Raw genomic sequence first — 22,609 nt, forward strand, 5'->3', positions numbered from 1 at the left:
TCTGTGGGCTCTGGGCATTTCACAGGTACCTCAGCGCAGGGTTTTCCTTCGGCAAAGACTCTCCTAGAGCTTTGAAGATAGTTCCCACCCTCGGAGCACTAAATCTACCCCTGCTTCAGGTTTAACAAAGACTCCTTAATTAATCTGTGATGAGAGGTTGGCAGGAGGTTGTTTAATAATTGGGAAAATTATGGAGAGGGAAGAGGGGGACAAAATGTTGTTGCTTTCTTCTGCAGGAGACAAGTGACTTGGTATTGCGAATTTGGGTGGCCCGAGAGGGGCGTGCTGTGATTCAGAGCTGGCTTTAGGGTATGCTGGTGCTGCACAGAAACCTGTGTCCCACAGACACAGCAGGGAAGCAAAGGAAGTTATCAGCTGCCAGGAACAGGGATTTGGCAGACAGCTTTATTTCCAGGATGTCCTCAGGTTCAATAGCGGGTGATGCTTCCCAGTGTGACAGTGAGTGCTCAGGACGAGGCATTTCATTTTGGGTTTTGTCCTTTAATAGGGGCCTCCTCTGAAAAATATGCGTTGGAGGTTAAAGCGTATCCCTGAGACAGCTGATCCCAATTTGTGACAGACAAGTCCATGCTCTCCTGCATGAACTGCAGGAATCCCCTCTGTCCCCAGCCTGGCTGCTGCGCTGGAGGTTACTGGCTGCTGCACTGGAGGTTACTGGCTGCTGCACTGGAGGTTACTGGCTGCTGCACTGGAGGTTACTGGCTGCTGCACTGGAGGTTACTGGCTGCTGCACTGGAGGTTACTGGCTGCTGCACTGGAGGTTACTGGCTGCTGCACTGGAGGTTACTGGCTGCTGCACTGGAGGTTACTGGCTGCTTTGGGAGGACAGGAGATGGTTGTAGGTGAGAGGAACAAATACACGAAGCTGCCTGTTATCTTTTTCTTCAGCCTTGCAAATCCAGTAAGTCCAAACATGGAAAATGTGTTTTCTTCATTTTCCCCCTCATTTTCTTAACAAGAATCAGTGACAGAGAAGTATCTGAACAAAGCCCCCGGGTTTGAGTTTTTAAGTGATTTTGCAGTCAAAAGACTCTCTTGTTCCCACAGTGGGTTTAGATCCTTCCTCCAGGGTGATCTGAAGTCACTTTAGAGCGTGTTCATTCTCTTCAGTAAGAAGCGCCGTGTGCCATGGGGCTGGTGCCCCGTGTGCCAGCAGCAGTGGGCACTGCACAGCAGCGGGGACAGCCGCTAGTGGTGGTTTGCACAGGCACATGAACCCACGAGCAGGGCAGGGCTGACCACGCAGCCTAAAGCTGCGCAGTTAAAGCAGCTCTTTAAGGGCCGTGTGGTTTTACATGTGGGTATTAGAGAACTGATGACAGATCCACTTAATTAAAGCTAAGGCTTTGGCTCTTGGGGATCTTAGGCCACTAAGCGTGTAATCCAGTGTGCTTTAAGGGATTAAAGACTCAAAGTTGTAGAAATGAATCAAATGCAGAGCAGTTTTGTCTCTGTTCAGATATACCTATTTACACGCCCTGCTATAAGCAGTACGGCATCTGCATACCAACAGTCTGTCTGAAAGAAGGGTGGTTTATTTGTTAAAGACTTACTTAAAGCACAAGTGTTGTAAGACCAGGCTGTGTTCAACAGACTCTTTATGGTGAACTTGTAAATGACTGTCAAAGAAATAAATGGCTGAGCCCTGCACTAGCATCTCCTTGCAAATCCGAGGCCACTAGAAGCATGCTCTCCACCTGGGCACTTTGTCTGTAAAATGGCAATGAACCGAACACAGATGCATGTATTTCCACAGGACCTTTGTGTTTAGCACAATTAATGGCATCATCCACCATGGAGTTATAAGGGCGAGGGGGAATAAGGTCAAAGAAGCAATATGGAAAAGTGGTTTTGCGTGGACAAAGAGCAGGTGTAGTTGAGAAGGGGCTGTCTGCTAGCCTGGAGCTGCCAGCACATGGCAGACAGGGAGGGAAATCGTGGAGGGAGGGCAGGACTCAGCCTTCATCTGCTCAGGACTGAGGGAAGAACGGGCCTTTCCAGACTGCATCTCTCCACAGCACCAGCTGGTTGCACGTTAAGGTACCCGTATACGTGTGTTCGTGTAAATGCATACAGGATCCTCTGAGCCCGCAGCCCTAGGGGACGTTCTTTTCCTGCCCTGTTGATATTTGCAGTATTTCAAACATTGTTTTCTTGCATTGGGACTGAACGAACAACTGAAGGCTGCTGAAAGCTTCCCGATGACACAAGCAAGTTCCAGGCATGTGGTGCAGGAACGGCTTGTGACAATTTTCTCCCTGGCCCCCATTTCTCAGCTTGATTTCCCCAGTTGTAGAGCTCAGAGGAACTTCTGAAGTGGCTTCTGCCTAGGCTCGGTTTTTCCCACTGCCTCATGTCCCCACAACGTGTTTCGAATGCTTTGTAGAATAGGTAGGAATTACAGCTATTCAGATGAAGTGTCTTCTTAGTAGTTACATGAGCTATCCTGTGTAGCAGACTACCTAACCACCACATGAGTGAGCATGTATTTTAGGAATTGTTAATATAACAGAGCCCATAATTACTTGTGTACAAAGTTGGACTTGGAAGACAACTCCTTTTTGTAGGGCTGCAAGCCAAGCCCCACTTCAGGTCCCTGCTGGATGGAGATTTCATTATAAAATAGGGGATGAAAAGAGTAATCCCACTCAGTTTCCATGTACATTCAGGTGCAGAGGTCTCTCAGCACTAATCTTCCATGCAAACAGCCCCACTGAGCGCATGGGTTAAGGGCAGCATTGCAGAATCCCTGCTTGGACACGCTGAAGCTGTGTTAGGGCTGGACAAGGCCAGCTGTGCTGCTGCGCATGGCTGTCGTTGCGCTTGGTTTTGGGTGCTTTGTGTCTTTTGTACCCTTACCCACAGGCATGTACAGGCAGTGACTCGGGGAGCCCAGGGTTGATTACTTTCTTTTTACTGCTTAGCTGAAGACAAAGCACAGCTGGCTTTGCTATTTGACAAACAAGGATCATGGCTTGCCAGAGGAGGCAAAAAGGGGTGTTTGAAGAGGGCTGCTCTGTACTCCCGGTTGGGCAGTGAGACATGAGGCTCGTGGACGTCGCCAGCTGTAAAACCTCACATAAACGTTGCACGTATTAGCAGTCTCCAAAGCCCCGGGGTGTTTGAGGTAACACAAAGGATGTGCCCTCTCAAACTGGTACTCCTGGATACGGTAGAGGTTCATGCGTGCAAAACTGCTCGTGGTTGCACAGACCGGTTCATCTGCCTTGGGTCTCACATCCCGCACTGAGACTGAAGTTTAGAAAGAAAACGTAAGGTTTTCTTAACCTTATGCTTTATGAAACATTCAAATTCTATTGTTTAACGGCAAAGTCTGCTGGACAAATAAACGTTAACCTAGTCCAAGTTTTACCTATGTTTAACATGTAAATATTAAGTTTCTGGGTCTCTTCAGAGCCTACATCTTATCCCCAAGCACAAGTTACTCATTAACTGATTAAGCCCAACCGAGTTTTCATTTGAAAATCTGGTCTTTCCAAAATGGAGGAGAGGACATTGCTCGCATTGATGGTCTTTTCCTCACTCGTAGTATTAGCAGAAACTATTGCTCAAAAGGTATTTGCTGTATTTTATTTCTTTTTGACAATATCTAGTTTGCTCATGTGGTGATCCATCGTTTTGTGGTAGCTGGCCAGGTAATGCAGGTATCTCCTCTGGTGGCTGCACCTGTGGAGCGTGAGGTTTACGGTGGTGTGATTTTAGAGCTCTGGGTCCTCTTAAGGCCCTTTGGATTGTTAGAGAAGCAGAGGAAGCGCCTGTTCAGGAGGGTGTAAATGCAGGCAGGTTTCTGTGAGGCAGGGGCAGGTCGTGGGGCTGCTGCGGGGGTGCCAGGCTTGCGCATGGCGGGGCAGCAAACACGAGCAGAGGTGCCCAGAAAGCCTTCGGGAAGGGATGCTCCTGGGAGAGACAGCCCCAGCCCAGGCAGGGAGGGTTCCAGCTGGGGGTGGGCAGGGGGAGGCCCCCGTACTGCCAGGATCAGAAACTGTTCTCTCGGTGAATATTCTGGGGGCTAATTCCGTTGTCCTGGGTTGCCGGTAGGCAGCAGGAGGTGGAGTGTACTCTGGCAGCATACAATGAAAAGAGAAACAGCCATCCATTATTCACATGGCGTCGGCTATGCCACCTCCTGCCTTGGTGCCCAGGTACTGACTGACCGTGTTTAGCCTGATCAAGCTTCTGAGTTTCAGCTTTAAGAAGGTGCTTGTGGATGCTATTAGTTAGCAAGCAAGCACAGGAGGTGCATTATCAAAACAACCAAAGCTCAGCTGGTCATCCAAAAGATGTGTGAATCTAGAAAAGTAAAAACAGAAGTGTGAACTGTTCTGATGCTGAGCCTTTTTATTTTACTATTGGGCTATTATGAGGCTGGTGATGTCCAGATCAACCCTTCTTAGTGTCACTGCTGAAACACAGGTAGGGCTTTTAAAGCAGACATCCTAAAGGCAAAAGGAGGGTGTTTACAGGGGCAGTTCCCACTCCAGCCTCCCTGTGGAGTGTTTCCAGGCAGCTCCAGGACAGTCCCCTTCTCGGAGCGTCACGAAGCACCAGACCAGGAGAAACACAAGCGCTCAAAGGGCATCCCTGCTTGTGCAACCAGCGGGAGGTTGGAGGCCCACACGGGGTTTCAACCTCCTCACATCGTGTGTGACACAAGGCACCAAGCTGAAAAACATGCAGCAAAGTCAACAGCTGGGAGAGCAAATAATCAGTTGCATAAAATGCCATCAGGTCTCTTCCCGTGGATCGAATGCTTAGAGGCATCTCATTTGTCTGAGGTTTAGGGTTAGGGTTAGGGTTAGTGTATCGTGGTGACACAGCACCTACTGCAGAGTAGCCCAAGGAGAGAAGACCACAGAAAAGGGCTCGACAGAAGCCTTCTGTGGAACAACAGGCAGGCATAGCTGCAGATTTCCCATGGCTGCAGCTGCAGAGATGTGAATGAGCAGATGGCCGGCCTGGACACGAACAATTCACCCTCCCCAGTTCCAGCTGGACCTTGTAGCGGTTCATTCTTTCATCAGACTTTTCCAGTAACATCACCCGGGTAAGGGCTGCTTCGGAGCAAACCCTTTGGTCCTGTTTCAGCCTGGTTTCCTTTTTTCCCAGCATGCTATTGAAATCTACAGCCTCCACGTGGACTGCAAGGTCACATCACGATTCGCTCGCACCCTCATCACCAGCAAAATTGTCAACCGAGCCAATGAGTCCAGAGAGGCCACCTTCGAAGTGGAGTTACCCAAGACAGCCTTCATCACCAACTTCTCCATGTAGGCCCAGTCCTTACCGGCGGTGTGAAGGAGGCAGCTCTGGGGACTGGGGGTGCTTTTACCCTTTTTTCTCAGGGGGTGCTGAGAAAAGAGCGCAATGAGCTGAGCTCTGGAGCATCCCGCACAAAACGCTCTGTGCGGCAAAGCAGCAGGCAGCAGAAGTCCTTTCCAGCCCTATCTGTTCTATGATTCTATAAGGTAGAGAGGGCAAGGCTGCTGCTGCCACAGGGTGGGTGACAAACATGCTCAGTGGTGGTGTTCCTCCTGCTCCAGCCTCCCCGAGACCCTGCAAGGAGGAGGGCTGTGTTGTGGTCATGGCTACTGACATCCTTCTGGATGGGGTGGGATGTGGGAGCCAAACAGTACCCCTTGCTCATGCCCCGAGGGCTATGAAATGCAGCACTCCTCTCGTTGCTTTCCTAATATTAATTGTTTTTTATGGCAACCAAACAGGTCCATCGATGGTAAAGTATACCCAGGAATAATAAAGGAAAAAGCTTCTGCTCAAAAGGAGTATGACAGCGCAGTCTCACACGGGCAGAGCGCCGGCCTTGTCAGGTATGTTGCTGCCCTGAGTAATCCTGCTCCAATGCCCTTGCTTGGCTTCTCCTTCAGCTGGGGAGCCAGGATTTAATGTGATAGAGATAAATGTGAAAAGCAGCCTTGGGTTCTTGTTGGGAGGGACTCTGTGTGTGTGTATATATATTTATGTTCACACATGTATATGATTTATGTCTGATACTGCAATGGGCTTCAGTGGGAGGTGTCAGTATTTAGTGTTCCTCTGGGACTTGCCATCATGCAGGAGCACCTTGCTGGTCTGGGATGATGCTCAGTCATTGAGCCTGCTTCCCTGCAAGCCCCGGGCACCATGGTACTTGAGCAGACGTCAGGCTTTTGGGACACATTTAATCTGTGCTTCCCCATGTATTCATTCCCAGTTCTCCTTGATCCCAGTCTGCTTTATTTCCGCTTCACTTCTCAGCTTGCATATGCAGCAGCCGTGGCGTGCTGTTGTGATGTATGTGATGTATACAGCGCTGCAGGCAATGCGAAAAGTCTTTATGTGATGAACAGGATTTACTGCCACTTTTCTATTATTCCATGCGGCCCCTTGGCCATTACGTAGCACAGGTCACAAACTCCGGCCACCACAAGCAACCCTTCCCTTCAGCAGGTAAAGCTCTGCTTGCCCCCTGCAGAATCACAGGCAGAAAGCTGGAGCAGTTCCACGTGTCTGTCGGCATCGCAGCTGCCAGCAAAGTCACTTTTGAGCTCACATACGAGGAGCTGTTGAGGCGGCAGCTGGGGAAGTTCGAGCTGCTCATCAAGGTCCGACCCAAGCAGCTCGTGAAGCACTTCCAGGTGAGCTGTCCCCCCGCGAGGGCCGGGCAGGCGGCACGGCCGTGGCTCCGGGCGCAGCCGCGGTCCCCCCGGCGCTGATGCCGGCTTCTCCCCCGGCAGATTGATGTGCGCGTCTTCGAGCCGCAGGGCATACGCTTCTTGGAGGCAGACAGCACGTTCATGACAAACGAGTTAACGAAGGCGCTCACCACAGTGCAGAACGAAACCAAGGTAAAGCAGCCACTGCCAGAGGCTGCTGCCGGGGGCGGCTTTAAGATGCGTTGCTTTAAATCTTTGTTTTTTTTTCCTGATTGCTCGCAGGCTCATGTTTTATTTAAGCCAACTGTGGATCAACAGAAGATGAACCCTGAATTTGATGAAACCCTCCTCAATGGTGATTTTGTTGTGCGTTACGATGTTAAGAGGGATGCCACTGCAGGTGATATACAGGTGAAAAAGCAATAGAAATACAAACGTTTTCAGATCACAGATATGTCTGAATGCGAAGTGCAATCAGAAAACCAGCAACAGTTACTTTGAAACACCAGGAGTGACAGGAAAAGCTCTTTCCGTTAATCCAGGGTCTGCAGGAACTGATAGCCATAGTCAGTAAATCCCCAACGACACCAGGCACAATGCAGGAATGGGTCATCCATGAAAAAAGAAAGAATTAGGCTTTCAAATTTTGATTCCATACCAAATCTGCTCCTTATAGATGTCCCTCTACATTCTATTTTTATTATTTTGGCTGATCTAAGGTGTATTTGTAGCTTCTTGTAAATGAAGTTTAGAGGGATGTGCTTTATGTAACTATTGAAATGACTGCTTGATTTATTTTTTGTGACAACTGAGGCACAGCTAAAGAGGCCAGGAACTTAAAAATATTTATGGACCAATGCACATCCTGGGGAATAAAGTGCACTCTTTTACATACCATTTCACTAATGAAGCATGCATGGATGTGCAGTCAGTCAGTGAGCAGAGATGTGCTCATAGGTGATAATCAAGAAGTAACATACAGTGATAATGCAGATACACATATGGCAGATGTGTATAATACATACATGCACTGTTCTCTTGTAGTCTGCTTTCTACAGATAGTCTTGCTTCCAGCTAGGAAATATATTTTAATATTTCTTTGATTTGAGCTTATCTAGAAGAACAGAATGCTGAGCATGCATCCCCTTTCTGGCTGTGCCAGAATCTGAAGATGCAATATTTAGTTAGTTAGATGGAATTTCATTCATGATTTCCCATTCTGTATTTCAGATTGTCAATGGGTATTTTGTGCATTACTTTGCACCCCAAGAAATGCCAGTGTTTCCCAAAAATGTCATCTTTGTTATAGATCGAAGTGGCTCCATGGCAGGCAGAAAAATTGAACAGGTAATGTACCTCAAAGTACCGATCTCTGCTTGTGCCGGTCACACAGAGCAGCCTTTGGAGGAAGTGGCTGTGAATCTCACTTTAGAAATACACACTGGTTTTGTAGACAGCAACATGCTCAGACAGAGAGAAACACTTGAAAATATGCGTGCACAGATTTGGGCTGTTAAAGAGCAACACTCTTCTGATACGGCTGCTCTCACAAGTATCAGACATCAAGGCAGAGAGCAATTTTCCTGTTTCTTTGCAGAATAATTTCTGATTTTTTAAAATGAATTTTAAAGAATCCAGTTGTCTGGTTTCCCTTTCTTGATGACTGTGCATGTAGCTTTGCTAGGGAGCAGACAAGTCCACTACAGCCCTCATGGGTGTCTCTGTGTCTGCAAGTTAAGTGAATCAGACACTTCTGATGGTCTCAACCTGGAAAATGCCATTGCGACTACGTAAGAGCATTGGGCTGCATCTCAAATAGTACTGCTGAGAAACCCCCTTCTGACACAGCAATTCCAGTCCTGGTTCTGACAGACAAGTAGTAATGTTCAAAGTGACTGTTTTCTCCTTGGAACAGACTAGGGATGCCCTGCTGAAGATCTTACAGGACCTCCGCCCAGAAGATCATTTCAGCTTTGTCACCTTTAACAGCAAAGTGGTGGAGTGGAAGAGCTCTTTGCTGCCAGCCACTGCAGAGAACGTGGCGAGTGCTGCAGGATTTGTGCAAACTCTGTCTGCTAGTGGAGGTACAAGGCACCACCTAGATGCTTGTAACCACAGCCTGTCACCCAACGTAACGTATTGCTTAGAAAACAAGTGCTCTTATGAATTGTATACTGGCACAGAGCTGCCATCGGGGTTCACAAAGCAAGTGAGTATTTTAATGCTTAAGAGTGGGAGAGAAAGGCTGGACATGGGAGTGGACAGATTGGTGACTACATTGTGATAAGGATAAAGAGAGACAGTTGCATCAGTTCTATGAGCCATACAAGCCACAAAGTTTTGTTTCAGATTTTTAGAACAGCGGTGGCTGGAAGATTTCCCAATAGTACATTTTTTTCCTACAGGAAAACGGCAATTCAGTCAATATTTGACAATGATTTGCTATTTATTTTATTTTAATTTTTTTTAAAATATCAAGGGTCCCCTTGCAAAATAAAATGCATCCAAAGTCATACACCTGTGTAAGCCGCACTACAGAAACAAACCAGTCACAATAGGCATGAAGCATTTCAAGTGCTGCACAACTCGGTGCGCTCTGTTTTATTTAGTTTTAAGCACATCTAAAGGCTCCATCTCCTGTTAATGTTATGCTATTGGTATTTACGTAGGGGTTTTTTATCCCAGGTGTGACCAGCACCAAAGCCATCTGCGCACAGCTCTTTCCTTTGACTTCTCAAATAAGACTAAGAGGCGGTTCTGAAACGTGGCTTGACAGATGACAGTGTATTTATTTAAGCACTTTCTAATGGCTCTAGACATGTTTGTATTTCCCATGACATATGTGTGGAAAACGATCCCAAAAGAATACTCAACCATTGTCACTGCAATATAATACACCATAATTAAGCCAAGTAGGCTGAAGCCCCGAATCCTCATCTCTCTGAAGGATTGCTTCCTGCAGAAAACTTCAGATAACTCTGTGGATGAAATGCACTGATTTCTTCAGGTGATGATCTTTGCAGGTGAGCCATGCTTGCTTTCTCATTATAGGCACAGATATCAATCATGCCCTGCTGACTGCTGTGAGCGGGCTGGAGAAAGCTGAGGGGCTGCCGGAACGGAGTGTCTCCATGATAATTTTGCTGACGGATGGCCAGCCCACTTCTGGTGAGTAAACACTAGCTCAGCCCTTTCTCTCCTGGATTCGTTACATCTTTTACACTTGCATCCCAGCGTGGTAGATGCAGCCTATGCTTCAAAAGAGCTTTGTTATAAGCAGGCTGGGTCGTTTCTGGATCTGTGTTCCAGAGAGGATGATTGTGACCGGGCTATGGCAAGGGCTGTAAGAAGTGCCCACCCATGACTACATGTCATTTAGCTGGGAACAGTTTTGGTAAATACCATTGGCTTCCCAGTTTATAAACTTGAAGGAATTGTTGGAAATACTCCAGGCAAAGCTGAAACGTGAAAGGAAAATACAGCCAGAGCAAACACATGGACATTTTGCATATATTATGTCTGGTCCTGTTTGAGAGGTATTGCTTATGCTTTTCCACCCCCCTTGACCCAAACTTGAGATATTTTAAAGGGTCTCTTGTCTTATATTCTTTTCCACGTCTAGCTCTTAACTAGTAATTAGCTGCGATAGCACAAACCAGAGGGTTGAGATTAAAAACGTTGCATTAAATAAACAGTAACTCCCAATGCAATGGCACAAACATCGCTTGTTCTGAACAGAAGCTGGTCTAAGTTCTGTGTGGCAACCAGTATCTCTTCTAGTCCAGTCATACCAATTCGGTTGTAAGCCTTCTAAGAAGATCATTCTGCCTTTCACATCATGTGATCCTTACTGGCTTGGGGTCAGTGTGTTTGTTTCGGGTTTTCTTGTTAGATATAATTCATCTCATGGTGCTGCCTACTCAGCAGAGCCACCGTGAGTCTCAGGTATCCCCAGGCACATCACACATCCACAGGCTGGCTGGAAATCAGGCCAGTGTGGAGTGCCAGGTGAACGCACGCAGTGTTATTGCGTGCATTGCCTTCCTTGGTAAGGCGGGCTGAAAGGGAAAAAGTCTGAGCTGCTCCCATAATACTGCTGCAGGCAGCTCCTGCCTGGAAGTGCTGGCAGAGAAGCTCTCCATACAGGGCCCTCGGTGGCTCTTCAAATGGGATGAGATGATGGCATGGAAATCTTTTCCCTTTGTCAGCAAAAGGGCTGGGAGAGGAGCATGGCTGAGTTACTTGTGTGAATTACAGCATTAACCACGCCATTCTTCTCTGAATTGATGTGCAGAGTTCTCATGGATGGTGCTTGTCTTCCCAATGCTTGATCGAGTGTTTCCATCCCTTGCTCTGTTGGTTTGCAGAGTGTGTCCCTTTTGTCCTAAAAACCTCCTCTGGCCCCCAGAATCTTGTAAAATATTTTGCACTTACTCATGACAACGTAAGTAGGAGCTAGTAAAAGTCATTAAGGGGGGAGAATGAGGTTCTGGCACTCCGTATGCAGAGTGATGCTTTCATCTTCAACTCAATTACTGGAATTCTAGCCCATATATTTTCAAGACTTTATTCTGAATAATTTCTAAAAGGCTTTAGGAAGAGTTTTCCATTAAACCTGCTGCTGTCTTCTTCTACTTTTTAAAACCCCAACCAAACAAGTGTATTTTTTTGTTTCAATTCCAGGTGAGAGTAATGTGGAAGTTATTCAAGAAAACATCCAGAAAGCAGTCAATGGGAAATATGCTCTCTTCTGCCTTGGCTTTGGGTTTGATGTCAGTTATAAGTTCCTGGAGAAAATGGCCCTAAGCAATGGGGGAATAGCACGTCGTATATATGAAAATGCTGATGCAGCCTTGCAGCTCCAGGTCAGGACTAAGCAATATGGCAAAGAAAACATTTATCAGCTATGGCTTGTGTCTGCGAATATTTTCTGAGATAGAGAGCTGGAGTTCAGTTTATCTGGTGATTTTGGGGAGGGAGGGAAGCAGTCCGGGAGCGTCTGAGGGTTTGTACCCTAACCACGATTCAGGTCATCCTCAAATGTGTTTGGACAAACCTGGGAGCTCACACATTTCTGTACCTCTGCAAAAAAAAACGATTGTCCAGGGGACGTGATGCTGAGAAAACATCTGGTCTTGGATCCTATTCTAAACCCCTTGAAGCTCCACCGTTGGAAGCTGTTTCCTATGGTTTCCCTAAAACTCAGCAGGTAGTCTGAGGCACGTACAGGCAAGCTGGCTCTGCAATACCACCAGCCTGGATCTTTCCTGTCCATTTGGAGAGCTGTTATAACTTCAGAGATGTTCTCTTTTGTGGGAAGCCAGTTCTACCTCTTTTGCCTGGATTTGCTTCATGCCAGCCCCAGTCCAGAAGGAGAAAGATTCATCCTCAGGATTAGTCAAGTTTAAAGGAAATCAGATTTCAAAGGGGCTAAAGCAAAACACCTGACTGAACGGGATGGGCATCCTGGTTGGATATTTGAATTCCTATGTAAAGTGTTCATATGGCATCTCAAGCCTGGTTAGAGAAGGTGTGCTGAAGAAATACGTATGGGGTTTTTCCTAGCAGCAGTCCTACACTGCTGAAGGAAAAGCTTTGTTCCCTTCTTTTTAAAGGGGTTTTAGACGTTCAGTATATTGTTTTGCATAATTTTGCAGTCATGTGTGTGCTCTCTCTGCTTCTCTTTAGGGGTTTTATCAAGAAGTGGCTACCCCAATACTAAAGAAAATTGAAATGCAGTATCCAGAAAATGCCATCGAGGGATTAACAAAGAACGATTTCAAGCTGTTTTTTGAAGGATCTGAAATTGTTGTATCTGGGAAAATTAGCAATGAGCTTGATCTTTTGCCAGTAGAAATCAAAGCTCAGTCAGTAAGTGCTTGGTTTACTAACTGTGAAAAATGTATAACCCTTCTGTCTTTTACAGTTCACTAGAAGACTTCAGGAAGTCTTCTGTGTGCAGTACGTGTTCTCTGCATTTGGGCACTGTGCTGCTTTCCCATTTGGGGAAAATGCTTGAGAATTCCAGCAATTTTCTTCTCCTGAATTTACTGCGAAATAAAAACCTTGCAGTAGATCCACAAATAAGCAAACGGTAATTTTAATCCTTTCAAAACTATACTATTTTGGCCTTTCAAGCGTTTTTAGGAACTGGTTTGTATTCCTAGAATAAAGAAGGAAATATGAATTATTCATCTCAAAAATAATGAAATAGAACAATTTCATTACCTTCTTTTTTTCAACACTGTTTCAAGTTCATAAACAGAGATCCAAAATACATGCTGCTTTGGTAGTTTGGAGTTGCATTTTTCAATGGGAAAGGACAAAATTGAAGGACGAAAAGGGCACTTTGGTACTGGAAGATGCTATTTGAAGTCTAATGATGTGATTTTAACAGAAATCTGCAACTCTTCTTTTGACAGTCAGTTTTCTCCCACTTTAGCATTCTAGTGACTTGACTCTTAAAGAAGAAACAAATGTCAAAGAGAAGGAGCAAGTATTTCAAAATCAAAGTTACATCTTTGGAAATTTCATAGAGAGACTGTGGGCTTACTTAACCATTCAGCAGCTGCTGGAAAAATCGTGAGTGTCTTCATGCTTCCTATTACGAATTTCTAACTCAAAATACAAATGAAAGAACCACAACAAAATATTTCTGTAGATAGTAGTAAAAACGCAGTATACTGGAAGAACACTACATGCCTGTATGAGGGACATGAGGTGCCTTTCAGTTTATGACAGCCCTGTATCATTAAATGTGTGTATATAGATGTATATACACCCACGAAAATGTAATAGAAAATATTCTTCTTGACATTACTCTGAAATACATGATATGAATATGAAAAAGAATCTGAAGATGAGCTGCTCATAGTCTCTATATGTTATTTCTTCATTATTAACACAGACTTTAGTATTTCAGCACAAGAAGAGGACCAGAAAACCCTGGAGGCTCAAGCGTTGGAGCTGTCTCTGCGGTACAGCTTTGTTACACCCCTCACTTCCATGGTGGTCACCAAACCAGCTGATCAAGAGCAGACAGGCCTGGCGAACAAACCCACTGAAGCTGGTAAATGAGGCATAAAACAGTCCCCTTGAAATATGCTGCTGTTATTGAGGATTTGTTGTTGACCTCCAGTATAGGTTCATTTTCTAGTGATAGGACACAGTAATAAGCCCCATTGGAGGCAGGATTTCAGGGACTAGCATCCTTCCAGATAAAACATACAGGAGTTGTTTTAAAAGGTGAAGTGGTGAAATGGGCACTCTGGTTGAAATGGAAAATAGTTTGTTTAAATATTAATTAAAAGTCATTGAACAGCTGGTACTCAGCATTCCTGCCACTGCCACTGTAGCATTAAAGTAGAAAAGCGAATGCAGGGGAGGAAAGCATGTCACCACTTGCAAGTGCTCCGTCTGCCTTTAACACACAAAAATCTCATCTCCTGAAGCCCAACACCTGCTTGTCCCAGTTTTCTGGTTCGCACATTGGTAAAGTAATTCGCTGTTGACTGTTTGACACTAACCTGTTCCTTTTCTTTGTGTTAGATAATGAGAAGCACAACAGTGTTCCAGTAGGAGGTAAATGTTTTCTTTTTCCAGTAGCATATTTCCATAATAGTCTCTAATGAAATTAAAAAAAAGAAGCTTGTGTTTGTTTATAGGGGGGATTAGCTGAGATTTAAAATAATATATGAAGCAAAACGTAAGCAATGACTGCCACGGTCTGTGTGGGGTTTGGGTGGATAACATGGTCAAAGGGAGAAAATCTTCCATTCAGAAAGTCTGTAAGGTCAAAATTGTCTTTACTTATGAGGATAAGTAGTTCTTCAAGTGAATGGTGCTGATGATGCTCCTGCTTCTTCCTGCTGTGTGCCAAGCATCTATCAGAAAATTAAGCTCAAGATATTTTGGAATGAGTTCTGAGGGTGATTTAGGTTCATGTTTTTCTCTCTTTCTGGAAATAATAGATCTGTTTGACTATAAATGACTTCCAGCATAATTAATCTGATAATCTCAGCTATGATAATATATCATAATGGCAATGCTTTTATAGGTGGGAAAGGAAGGCAGCTGGAGAATTACAGATTTGCTGTTTGAAACAGTCCCATAGGGTATGTAATATGATCGTGGATAAAATACAGGTACTCTTTTCTTTCTCCAGATGCTTACAAACTGAGGAGTGCATCACTTCCTGGTAAGTGCTTCTCATTTGTTTATATTCAGAGTAATGTTATAAAGTTCATTTGGTATGTAGGTTGATAGCAACATTCCTTTAATAAATACCCTTTGATAGTGGATGCCCACTTGATACACAGTTGAGGTTTTATTATATGTATTTCGGTCTGCAGATATTTTATAATTAACTGCAAGCTTTTGAAAACAATCTTGGTCCCTTTTCAGGGAAACAATCTGGTCCTTTTTCAGAAATAAAACAATCAGTATGACTCACTCCTGAAAATAAATGTAAAAGATCCGGAAAAGCATATGCTAGTAAGCTGGATAGAGCCTTGGGCAACATGGTCTAGGGTGAAGGCATCCCTGCCCATGGCAGAGGGGCTGGAACTAGATGATCTTAAGGTCCTTTCCAACCCAAACCATTCTGTGATCTATGAAGGAAATGGACATCAAAAAAAAAGTACTATTTACCATCCCGGGGTTCGGGATGTGAAGCCAGTGTGGGGCACAATGGCAATGCCTGTCCTGCAAGGGGGAAGTCCCAGCGTGCTGCAGGCAGAGCTCAGAATCTCCATAAGCTCCCATAGTGCAGAGCTTGCGCTGTCTGCTCTCCTGCATAGGATCCTCACGTTCGCACATGTGGCTGTATCCAAAAAAGCCAGTGGGCACCTAATGGGAGATTCCCTGTGTTAAAGGGTGGGGAGGGAGATGCAAGGCATGGCCCCAGACCAACCAAACATTGGAAAAACCTTTTATTTCAGGTCGATGGCGCTCTGAGCCCCAGTCTGGCAGCAACAAGAAGCTGTTGTCAGTAGGTAGTTATTCACAGTTGTGTGCCAAGAGGAGCTGGGGTGGGTGCGCTGGGTTCAATGTGGTAGCTGTTAAAAACACAGCTCTAAACCCTCCTGCAGCTCAGGCTGGGCATGTCCCAGTGTTGATCCTACGAGAAGCAGGCATTGGACGTTGTGCTTTTTTTCCCCATTGGTACATCCTGTTTGAAGCAAAGCTCTCCATAGAAGTCGGTGAAGAGCTCTGCTGTAAAGGCTTCTGTCACAGTGTTCTTCCTGGTGAATTAGCCAACTTAAAGGAAAATGTTTCATCAAACTCTTCTTATTAAGAAGAATTAATAAACATCATAATAAGGAGAAATTATCATTCATAACAGAATAATTTTAAGTATTTCAGTTGGCAGGCAAAGAAAAAGAATGAGAGCACAACCTGTTGGTGAGTACTGGGTATACTGGTTCCTTTGTAATAATTAATGTGACTGTAATGTACAGGTTTTCGTCTATTTTTTTTCTGACTGCATCAACTCTATGAAAAACCCTTTTACCTTCATGCAAACCTCGGCTAGTTCTTTCCACATAAGTGAAAAATATCCCATGAGAAAGCCTCTCTGGCACAAGGACATACATTATATTGCATTGGTTATCTTCAACCTTGGCTTTTTTAAGAGCTCATTGACTTTACTAAACCCTAAGTTTAAAAATCTGTTCTTTTCATTCATATCAAGGTGCTGTGCCTGGGTGTGCTCTTCAATAATCATTGCTATGTTGATTTTAATCATTCTATTCTATAGAGGTTAAAACTAGTGGTTTAGGTATGAATTGACTATGTAATTTTGCTGTGCCCATCCAAAGGGCACAGGTTAGAGTTTTCTTTGCATTCTAACATTGTTCTTCTGGCTTTTCAGTCAACGTTCATTCACAGCTTCTCCTCCAATCACCCAAACAAAATGAAATAGTCTGTTTAAATACGGATGGAAAAGCCCAGCCCTCCGTCCACCTGCTGTCAGATCCGGAGCAAGGTGAGTGAGCCCCATTCCCTTGATATCAAGGACAAGGAGAATCACTTTGGTCTATGACAGTAGTTGGTGTTTTGGGGATCACCCCCTTTTGTGAAGGATGATATCACACCTGCTGCCTTGCAGCCATCCAAGAGGCTGTGGTTCATTTTTCCTTTCTATTAGGCAATATCAACTTCCACTGTGCAACAGCTGAGGGCACTTCTCACAGGTCCAGTTGATGGTCACCTCCTTCTGCTGGTGTCACAGCCGTGGTCTTTAGGGTTTTCTGCTGCCCAGCCTTTGGGGCTTCCTAGGATGTATCCTACCAGCTAATGGAAAGATGCATGCTCTTTACAGACTGCAGTTTGCTGTGGTCCTGTGCTCAGACTCCAGTGACCCCACGGCAGTCTTGGGGCACATGGAGCTGAAGCCTGCAGTACTGTGCCTCCCAGAACTAGGTTTGAGACCCTGGATGTGTTTCAGCAGCAAAGCTGAAGCCGCTTTATTGAGATCACCCACACCTTAAAGCACAGTCACTTGACAGTTTTTTGTTAATGTCATTAAAGGACTCACTGTGACGGGGAAACTTGGAGACAGAACAAATCACTTCGTGCACTTTGAAATCAACTATGTGAATCCCCCCGCCCAAATCCATGCCTCTACAGATGCAATCGTCCTGCGCCGCAACAACGAGAGCACTCGGCTGCCATGGACAGAGTCGGCCACCGCCACCGTGCAGGGGTAAGGAGCATCACCCTGTCCTTTCCCAGACTTGACAGATCTTTCTTCATCCAGGCCTCTGCTTCATGTTTGCTTCAAGTAAGTGCTTCCAAATGTCCTGTCCCACGAGTAACTCATCAGGAGTGGAAGCAGGGCACCTTCACGATCCTCCACTTCAGATACAGAGAACACAAAAGGTTTGATTTGAATTCTCCAGGCCTGTGTAATAGAATCAGACACTGCACTTTCAGCCTGCCTTTCTGCTTTGACGTCACAGGCAGAACATTCATCTTCCAAAGGACAGGACCCGCTGGGGCACATCGCAGCCCCCGTGCCACTGCCGTGCCAGCTGCCACCAGACCCTTTGTGTTCCTCCCGCTGCAGAGTGAGCGCTGCGAAGTGATGGCTTTGACATTCACTGTCTCTTTTTATGTATCAGCTGGCTCCACACAGGCTGAAGGGGGTTTTTCTCCTCTGTTTTAGCAACAGCTCACATCTGGCCAGCTGACCGTGTTTGTGGACAGGCAGAATGTGTTTGAATAGCTGTCTGTAACTAAATGCCCGCTGCTGGAGAGAGTACTTTAAATGCAGAATTTATTGTCAAACTAATTAGAGCAGGATCTTCACTGCCACAGGAAAGAGCAGAATGTAACCAGTTCCACCAGCTTTTTGCATTGCTGGAATAAACCCGGGGGGGATCTGCTCTTAGTGTGGGGCACAGGACACACCGCACTCCTTCCCTTACAACCCATTCTAGGCAATAACAGAAGTCCTAAACCAGCTACTTTCGATTATTTTTGCAATCCAAATGGAGCCAGGGACATGTTGGGCTTCTGCCCCTCTCTAGTTTGCTGTCTGCCAAGCAGAATGATCCTCCTGCTTCAAACCAGCACCTTTGCAGTTGGAGCGCTTTGTACACCAGCATGTGCAGGAGTGTTTGTACCTAACCTGGTCTGCAGGGGAGAAAACTGCAGTGAATGTGCGTGTTCTGCAAGCCCACCTGGGTCAAAAAAAAATGAATGGCTTAGAAGGAAGGCAAGGTCTGAAAAAACCTGTGAAATAGCCAAGAGAAAAGTATTGGACTTGTTGATAAAATAGATAGAATTATTTTATCTGGTCTCATTAAAATGATGAAAAATATTTTGGTTTTTTCCATCCAAGTATTTCTTGTCATTATGGATAATAAGGTGTTTTCATCAGCACCAAGTTTTTCTCTGGTATACTTGTATGTAACCTGATATGGAAAACATCTGTTGTGCAGCGTAGAGAGAAAAGATCATGCCACTTAATATTTTCCAGCTTAAAAATAATCACCAACTGATCATGAAAAATGCAGTTGCAAGGAGACATAGTACGTAAATTATTTTAATTAATGAATGTCTATCTATAGACAACAAATGCAGATTGTTCTTCACTTTCTTCTTGGAAATAATGTCATTATTTACTTCCCAGGCTGAGCATCTCAGTTGAAAAGGAAAGGAGCGTTACAGCATCATTGTCTGATACAGTCACGGTGAAAATTTCCCTCATAAAGTTCCCAGAGGATTTCCTTGGGCTGCATTTCCTGAACACTGACCGTTTCTCTGAGAAAGTCAGTGGAGCTCTAGGTATGTATCATTACAGATGTGTGTACACAGAGTGGTCTTGTAACTAAGCTCCTGAAATGAAAATACTGGGTGCGTATGGGGGGGTTCAGCCACATCATAAGCCCTTATTCAGACTTTACTTCCCTGCGTCCTGACCAGCTCTTATGAAAAGCAGGGGGCAGGCAAGACAGAGGGAATGCTGTAATTCCAGAGGTTCCAGAGAGGCTTTATATTTAATTTGCTCTTTTCAGGTGTCTAACATCACCTCTCACTGCACAGTGGGCCCTGCTCTGCAAGAGGGGAGGTTTTACGCTGGAAACATAACGTAGTACTTTTCTACTGACTATGATTGGTTTAGAATATGTTACAATAAGACTAAAATACAGTTGGGCTTAACCTCAACAGTGCTGTGGAATGACATAATTTATGCAGCACATTCACTTGATGTCAAATAGTGGACTATAAATAATGGACGTTAAATCGTAAGCAGTCAGGGTTAGAAAATGAAAGCCAGCTGGTGCTGAGCATCCCAGCTTCAAAAATCCTGGTGGCACTGAAGCTGAAGTTGTTTCAAAAACTTCACAGACACAGAGGCTGCATATTCTAAACCCCCAAAACCCTGTGAAAACCCATCAGAGTGAGGCTGCATCTCTCTGTGGAGTGTTAGGGATAACAGATCACAGCTGAAACACAGGAATGTTCTTAGCTTGCTGAGGGAGCTTCCAAGTGTTAGAAATGTTTTGTTGGTTTGTTTCCTGGGGCAGCAAGCTGCTTTCTCGGTGCTACAGCTGTCATTTGGGTTAAATGAACAGCAATTTTCAGAGTTTTTCCTATTTTAAAATAATTTGTGTCTGTTCCTTAGGTCAATTTTATTCAAAAGCAGGATTTGAGAACAATTCCAACATGAATCAGAGAGCTGATGAAAGACTCCTCCGTGGACTTCAGCAAGGCTTTAGACACTGTCTCCCTTGGCATCCCCCTGGGCAAGCTCCAGAAGCACTGGCTGGACAAGCAGATGATGAGGTGGATTGAGAACTGCCTGAATGCTGGGTCTCGGAGGGTTGTGGTCGGGGGCACAGTCTAGTTGGAGACGTGTAACTAGTGGTGGTCCTTGGGGTCAATACTGGGTCCAGTCTTGTTTAAGTTATTCATCAGTGACTTGGATGAAGGGATAGAGTACCTCCTCAGCAAGTTTGCTGACGATACACTGGGAGGAGTGGCTGATACCCTAGGGTGCTGTGCTGTCCTTCAGAAGGATCTAGACAGCCTGGAAAGATGCGATCATAACCTGGGGCTCTAGTTTTCATAAGAAATGCCAAATAAAGTAAGGTTCTGCTGCCTCCTTCATAAGGACAGGGGAAGGTGTTTCCTCAGCTGCGTTTACCATGAGAAAAAATGTTTACACCTCAGCTGCTTTTAGCAAGTTTCAGCGGTGTGGAAGAAATGCTGTGAGTGTGCAGCTTCTGTCCCTGTGCCCCCATCACCACCACCTCCAGAGCTGGGAGTGGAGAGGTCCTCGCTGGGCCACGTGGGGTTCTGGTACCATCTGCAAGCATAAGGTCAGTTCTGGGCCTGCTCTCTGATCATTTTATCCCAAATTTTTCTTGCTTTGATTCTTTTTCAGGCAGTACAAGAACGATTAGAGCCTTGAGTCAGCCAGTGAACCTGTTTCCTGCTGGTCAATAGATCAAACTCCCTAGAAAAGAGTATTCTGGGAAAGAAAACTATGCAAATGATGCTCTTCCAAATACTTTTTCTCATCAAGAAAACCACACAGTTAAAGCCATACCTGTTACTGTATACAAAACAAAGCTTTTACCTTGAAATAATTACACTTTCAAGATGAGAATGTGCTTGCTTGTTATTTTAAACTGGTTCGTAATACTCAATGGGATTGTGTTGCTGAAGATTTATGTGAATGGACTGAATAAAATTAACATTATCAGCTCCCAGTCTGATATGAACACATGGACTTAGGTTTCCAACTAAAAACAAGTAGTGGCATCACCCAGCCCAACAATTTGTCAAATAAATCCACAAATGTGTCACGCAGACAGTAATAGATTTCTAAAATGTGCACTCTTGAGGCAGTTACAACTGATAACGCTCTTGAACTGTGTGTTTTGGAAAGTTTAGAGCAGGATTAGTTTACCGTTTATCTCTTTATTTTATGGGGGAACGGGGGAAACCTCAGTCTTGCTGTGTTAAGGGTCTTCTAGAGATGGGTTTGTAACAACGTTGAAAGACGATGAAATTAGCAGTAGGCACATAGGGGGGAATGTGACCCGCACTGGCTGCGGTCCCACTTGTCATAGCAGAGCTCTGGAGGCTGTTTTACAAACACCTGCAGAGCAGACAGAGAATTGCTGCAGAGCAGCCCCTGACTTGCTGTCAGTTCTGATGTCCTCAACATAAAAAGGACATGGAACTGTTCGAACAAGTCCAGAGGAGGCCACGAGCATGCTCAGGGGCTGGAGCACCTCCTGTATGAAGACAGGCTGAGGAAGTTGGGGCTGTTCAGCCTGGAGAAGAGAAGGCTGCATGGAGACCTCAGAGCAGCCTTCCAGTATCTGAAGGGGGCCTATAGGGATGCTGGGGAGGGACTCTTCATTAGGGACTGTAGTGATAGGACAAGGGGTAACGGGTTAAAACTGAAACAGGGGAAGTTTAGGTTGGATATAAGGAGGAAATTCTTTCCTGTGAGGGTGGTGAGGCACTGGAATGGGTTGCCCAGGGAGGTTGTGAATGCTCCATCCCTGGCAGTGTTCAAGGCCAGATTGGACAGAGCCTTGGGTGAGATGGTTTAGTGTGAGGTGTCCCTGCCCATGGCAGGGGGGTTGGAACTGGATGATCTTAAGGTCCTTTCCAACTCTAAATATTCTATGATTCTACGATCATGAAAAGGTTGACCAGTTTGAAAGGCGAGAGATTATTTCTGTTATAAATGAACTTGATGTTTGGATTACATTCTGATGATGCTGGGTTTTATCAGCGGACTTACTGCAAATTAGAAGCTCCCTGCTTCTAGTTATAGGGTGTCTCCATGTCAGCGGTAGGAGTAAAAGTTTTGTCTAACTATCTAACTAAGCCATCTGTCTGCTACTCTCTCCCCTTATTGTTACCTGTAGTTACATTTGTGGTTATCTCCTACCTTGCCAGAATCTTGGAAGAACTACATATTAAAAGGGGATTTTTCTGTCTCTGGTGTAAGCAGGAGTGCCTCAGCCTGTGCAGAAGCAATGCAGAGCAGACTCCAGCCCCTGAGGTCAGCCTCTGGCTGACAATTCAGTCATGGCCAACAAGGCTCCAGCCACCTCTGGAGATTTGCCTCATCCTCATGAAGTAAGAGAGGAAAGCTGTAGCTGAGCCTGTGCCCGGTGTTGCCGTGTGCATGAACTTTGCTCATTTTTCAGTAACTTTAAACCTTCTGTAGAAACTACTGTTTTCCTTCATCACTTTTGCCTGAATTTAGCAGGCAGAGACATCTACCCACTGTGGGACTCCCCCCTCCCTTCAAGAATTGATTTTTTTTTTTTCTTCTTCTGCAAAATTTCTTCTTCTGGAGAACGATTTTGTCCTTGGAGAAGGCCTGCCTCTCCCAGAAATTTAACAGTGAGTGTATTTTTCTTCTATTTTATTCCTCTTTG

At 45.2% G+C, this 22,609-nt stretch overlaps 1 protein-coding gene across 4 annotated transcripts; it reads left to right on the forward strand.

The window, feature by feature from the left end:
- The first annotated feature begins 3,453 nt into the window (after positions 1 to 3,453).
- Positions 3,454 to 20,907, forward strand: ITIH4 (inter-alpha-trypsin inhibitor heavy chain 4). 4 transcript variants are annotated; one of them, XM_062610246.1, is made up of 22 exons: positions 3,454 to 3,597; positions 5,149 to 5,309; positions 5,763 to 5,867; positions 6,512 to 6,674; positions 6,774 to 6,884; positions 6,975 to 7,103; positions 7,923 to 8,039; positions 8,608 to 8,776; positions 9,744 to 9,860; positions 11,376 to 11,557; positions 12,381 to 12,563; positions 13,135 to 13,274; positions 13,607 to 13,761; positions 14,241 to 14,273; positions 14,857 to 14,889; positions 15,632 to 15,685; positions 16,056 to 16,094; positions 16,564 to 16,677; positions 17,223 to 17,397; positions 18,829 to 18,983; positions 19,825 to 20,012; positions 20,591 to 20,907. In XM_062610246.1, the coding sequence occupies exons 1-21, from the start codon at positions 3,523 to 3,525 to the stop codon at positions 19,992 to 19,994; spliced, it is 2,580 nt and encodes an 859-aa protein (XP_062466230.1). In that variant the 5' UTR covers positions 3,454 to 3,522; the 3' UTR covers positions 19,995 to 20,012; positions 20,591 to 20,907. The 4 variants fall into 4 exon arrangements, with proteins under 4 accessions (XP_062466230.1, XP_062466229.1, XP_062466231.1 ...); XM_062610245.1 differs by having other exon boundaries at positions 19,825 to 19,985; positions 20,587 to 20,907; XM_062610247.1 differs by lacking the exon at positions 16,056 to 16,094 and having other exon boundaries at positions 19,825 to 19,985; positions 20,587 to 20,907.
- The last annotated feature ends 1,702 nt before the right edge of the window (positions 20,908 to 22,609 follow it).

The sequence above is a fragment of the Pezoporus occidentalis genome, unplaced genomic scaffold, assembly GCF_034315485.1.
Source record: "Pezoporus occidentalis ecotype Australia unplaced genomic scaffold, CSIRO_AGI_Poc_V1 ctg145, whole genome shotgun sequence".
NCBI lineage: Eukaryota > Metazoa > Chordata > Aves > Psittaciformes > Psittacidae > Pezoporus > Pezoporus occidentalis.

Excerpts from the sequence above, each read along its gene's own strand:
- ITIH4 (XM_062610245.1), top strand. The coding sequence starts at position 3,523 with ATGGAGGAGAGGACATTGCTCGCATTGATGGTCTTTTCCTCACTCGTA. Across the intron at positions 5,868-6,511 it reads CAGAGCGCCGGCCTTGTCAG|AATCACAGGCAGAAAGCTGG; the intron begins GTATGTTGCTGC and ends TGCCCCCTGCAG. Across the intron at positions 16,678-17,222 it reads GCTGTCAGATCCGGAGCAAG|GACTCACTGTGACGGGGAAA; the intron begins GTGAGTGAGCCC and ends ATGTCATTAAAG.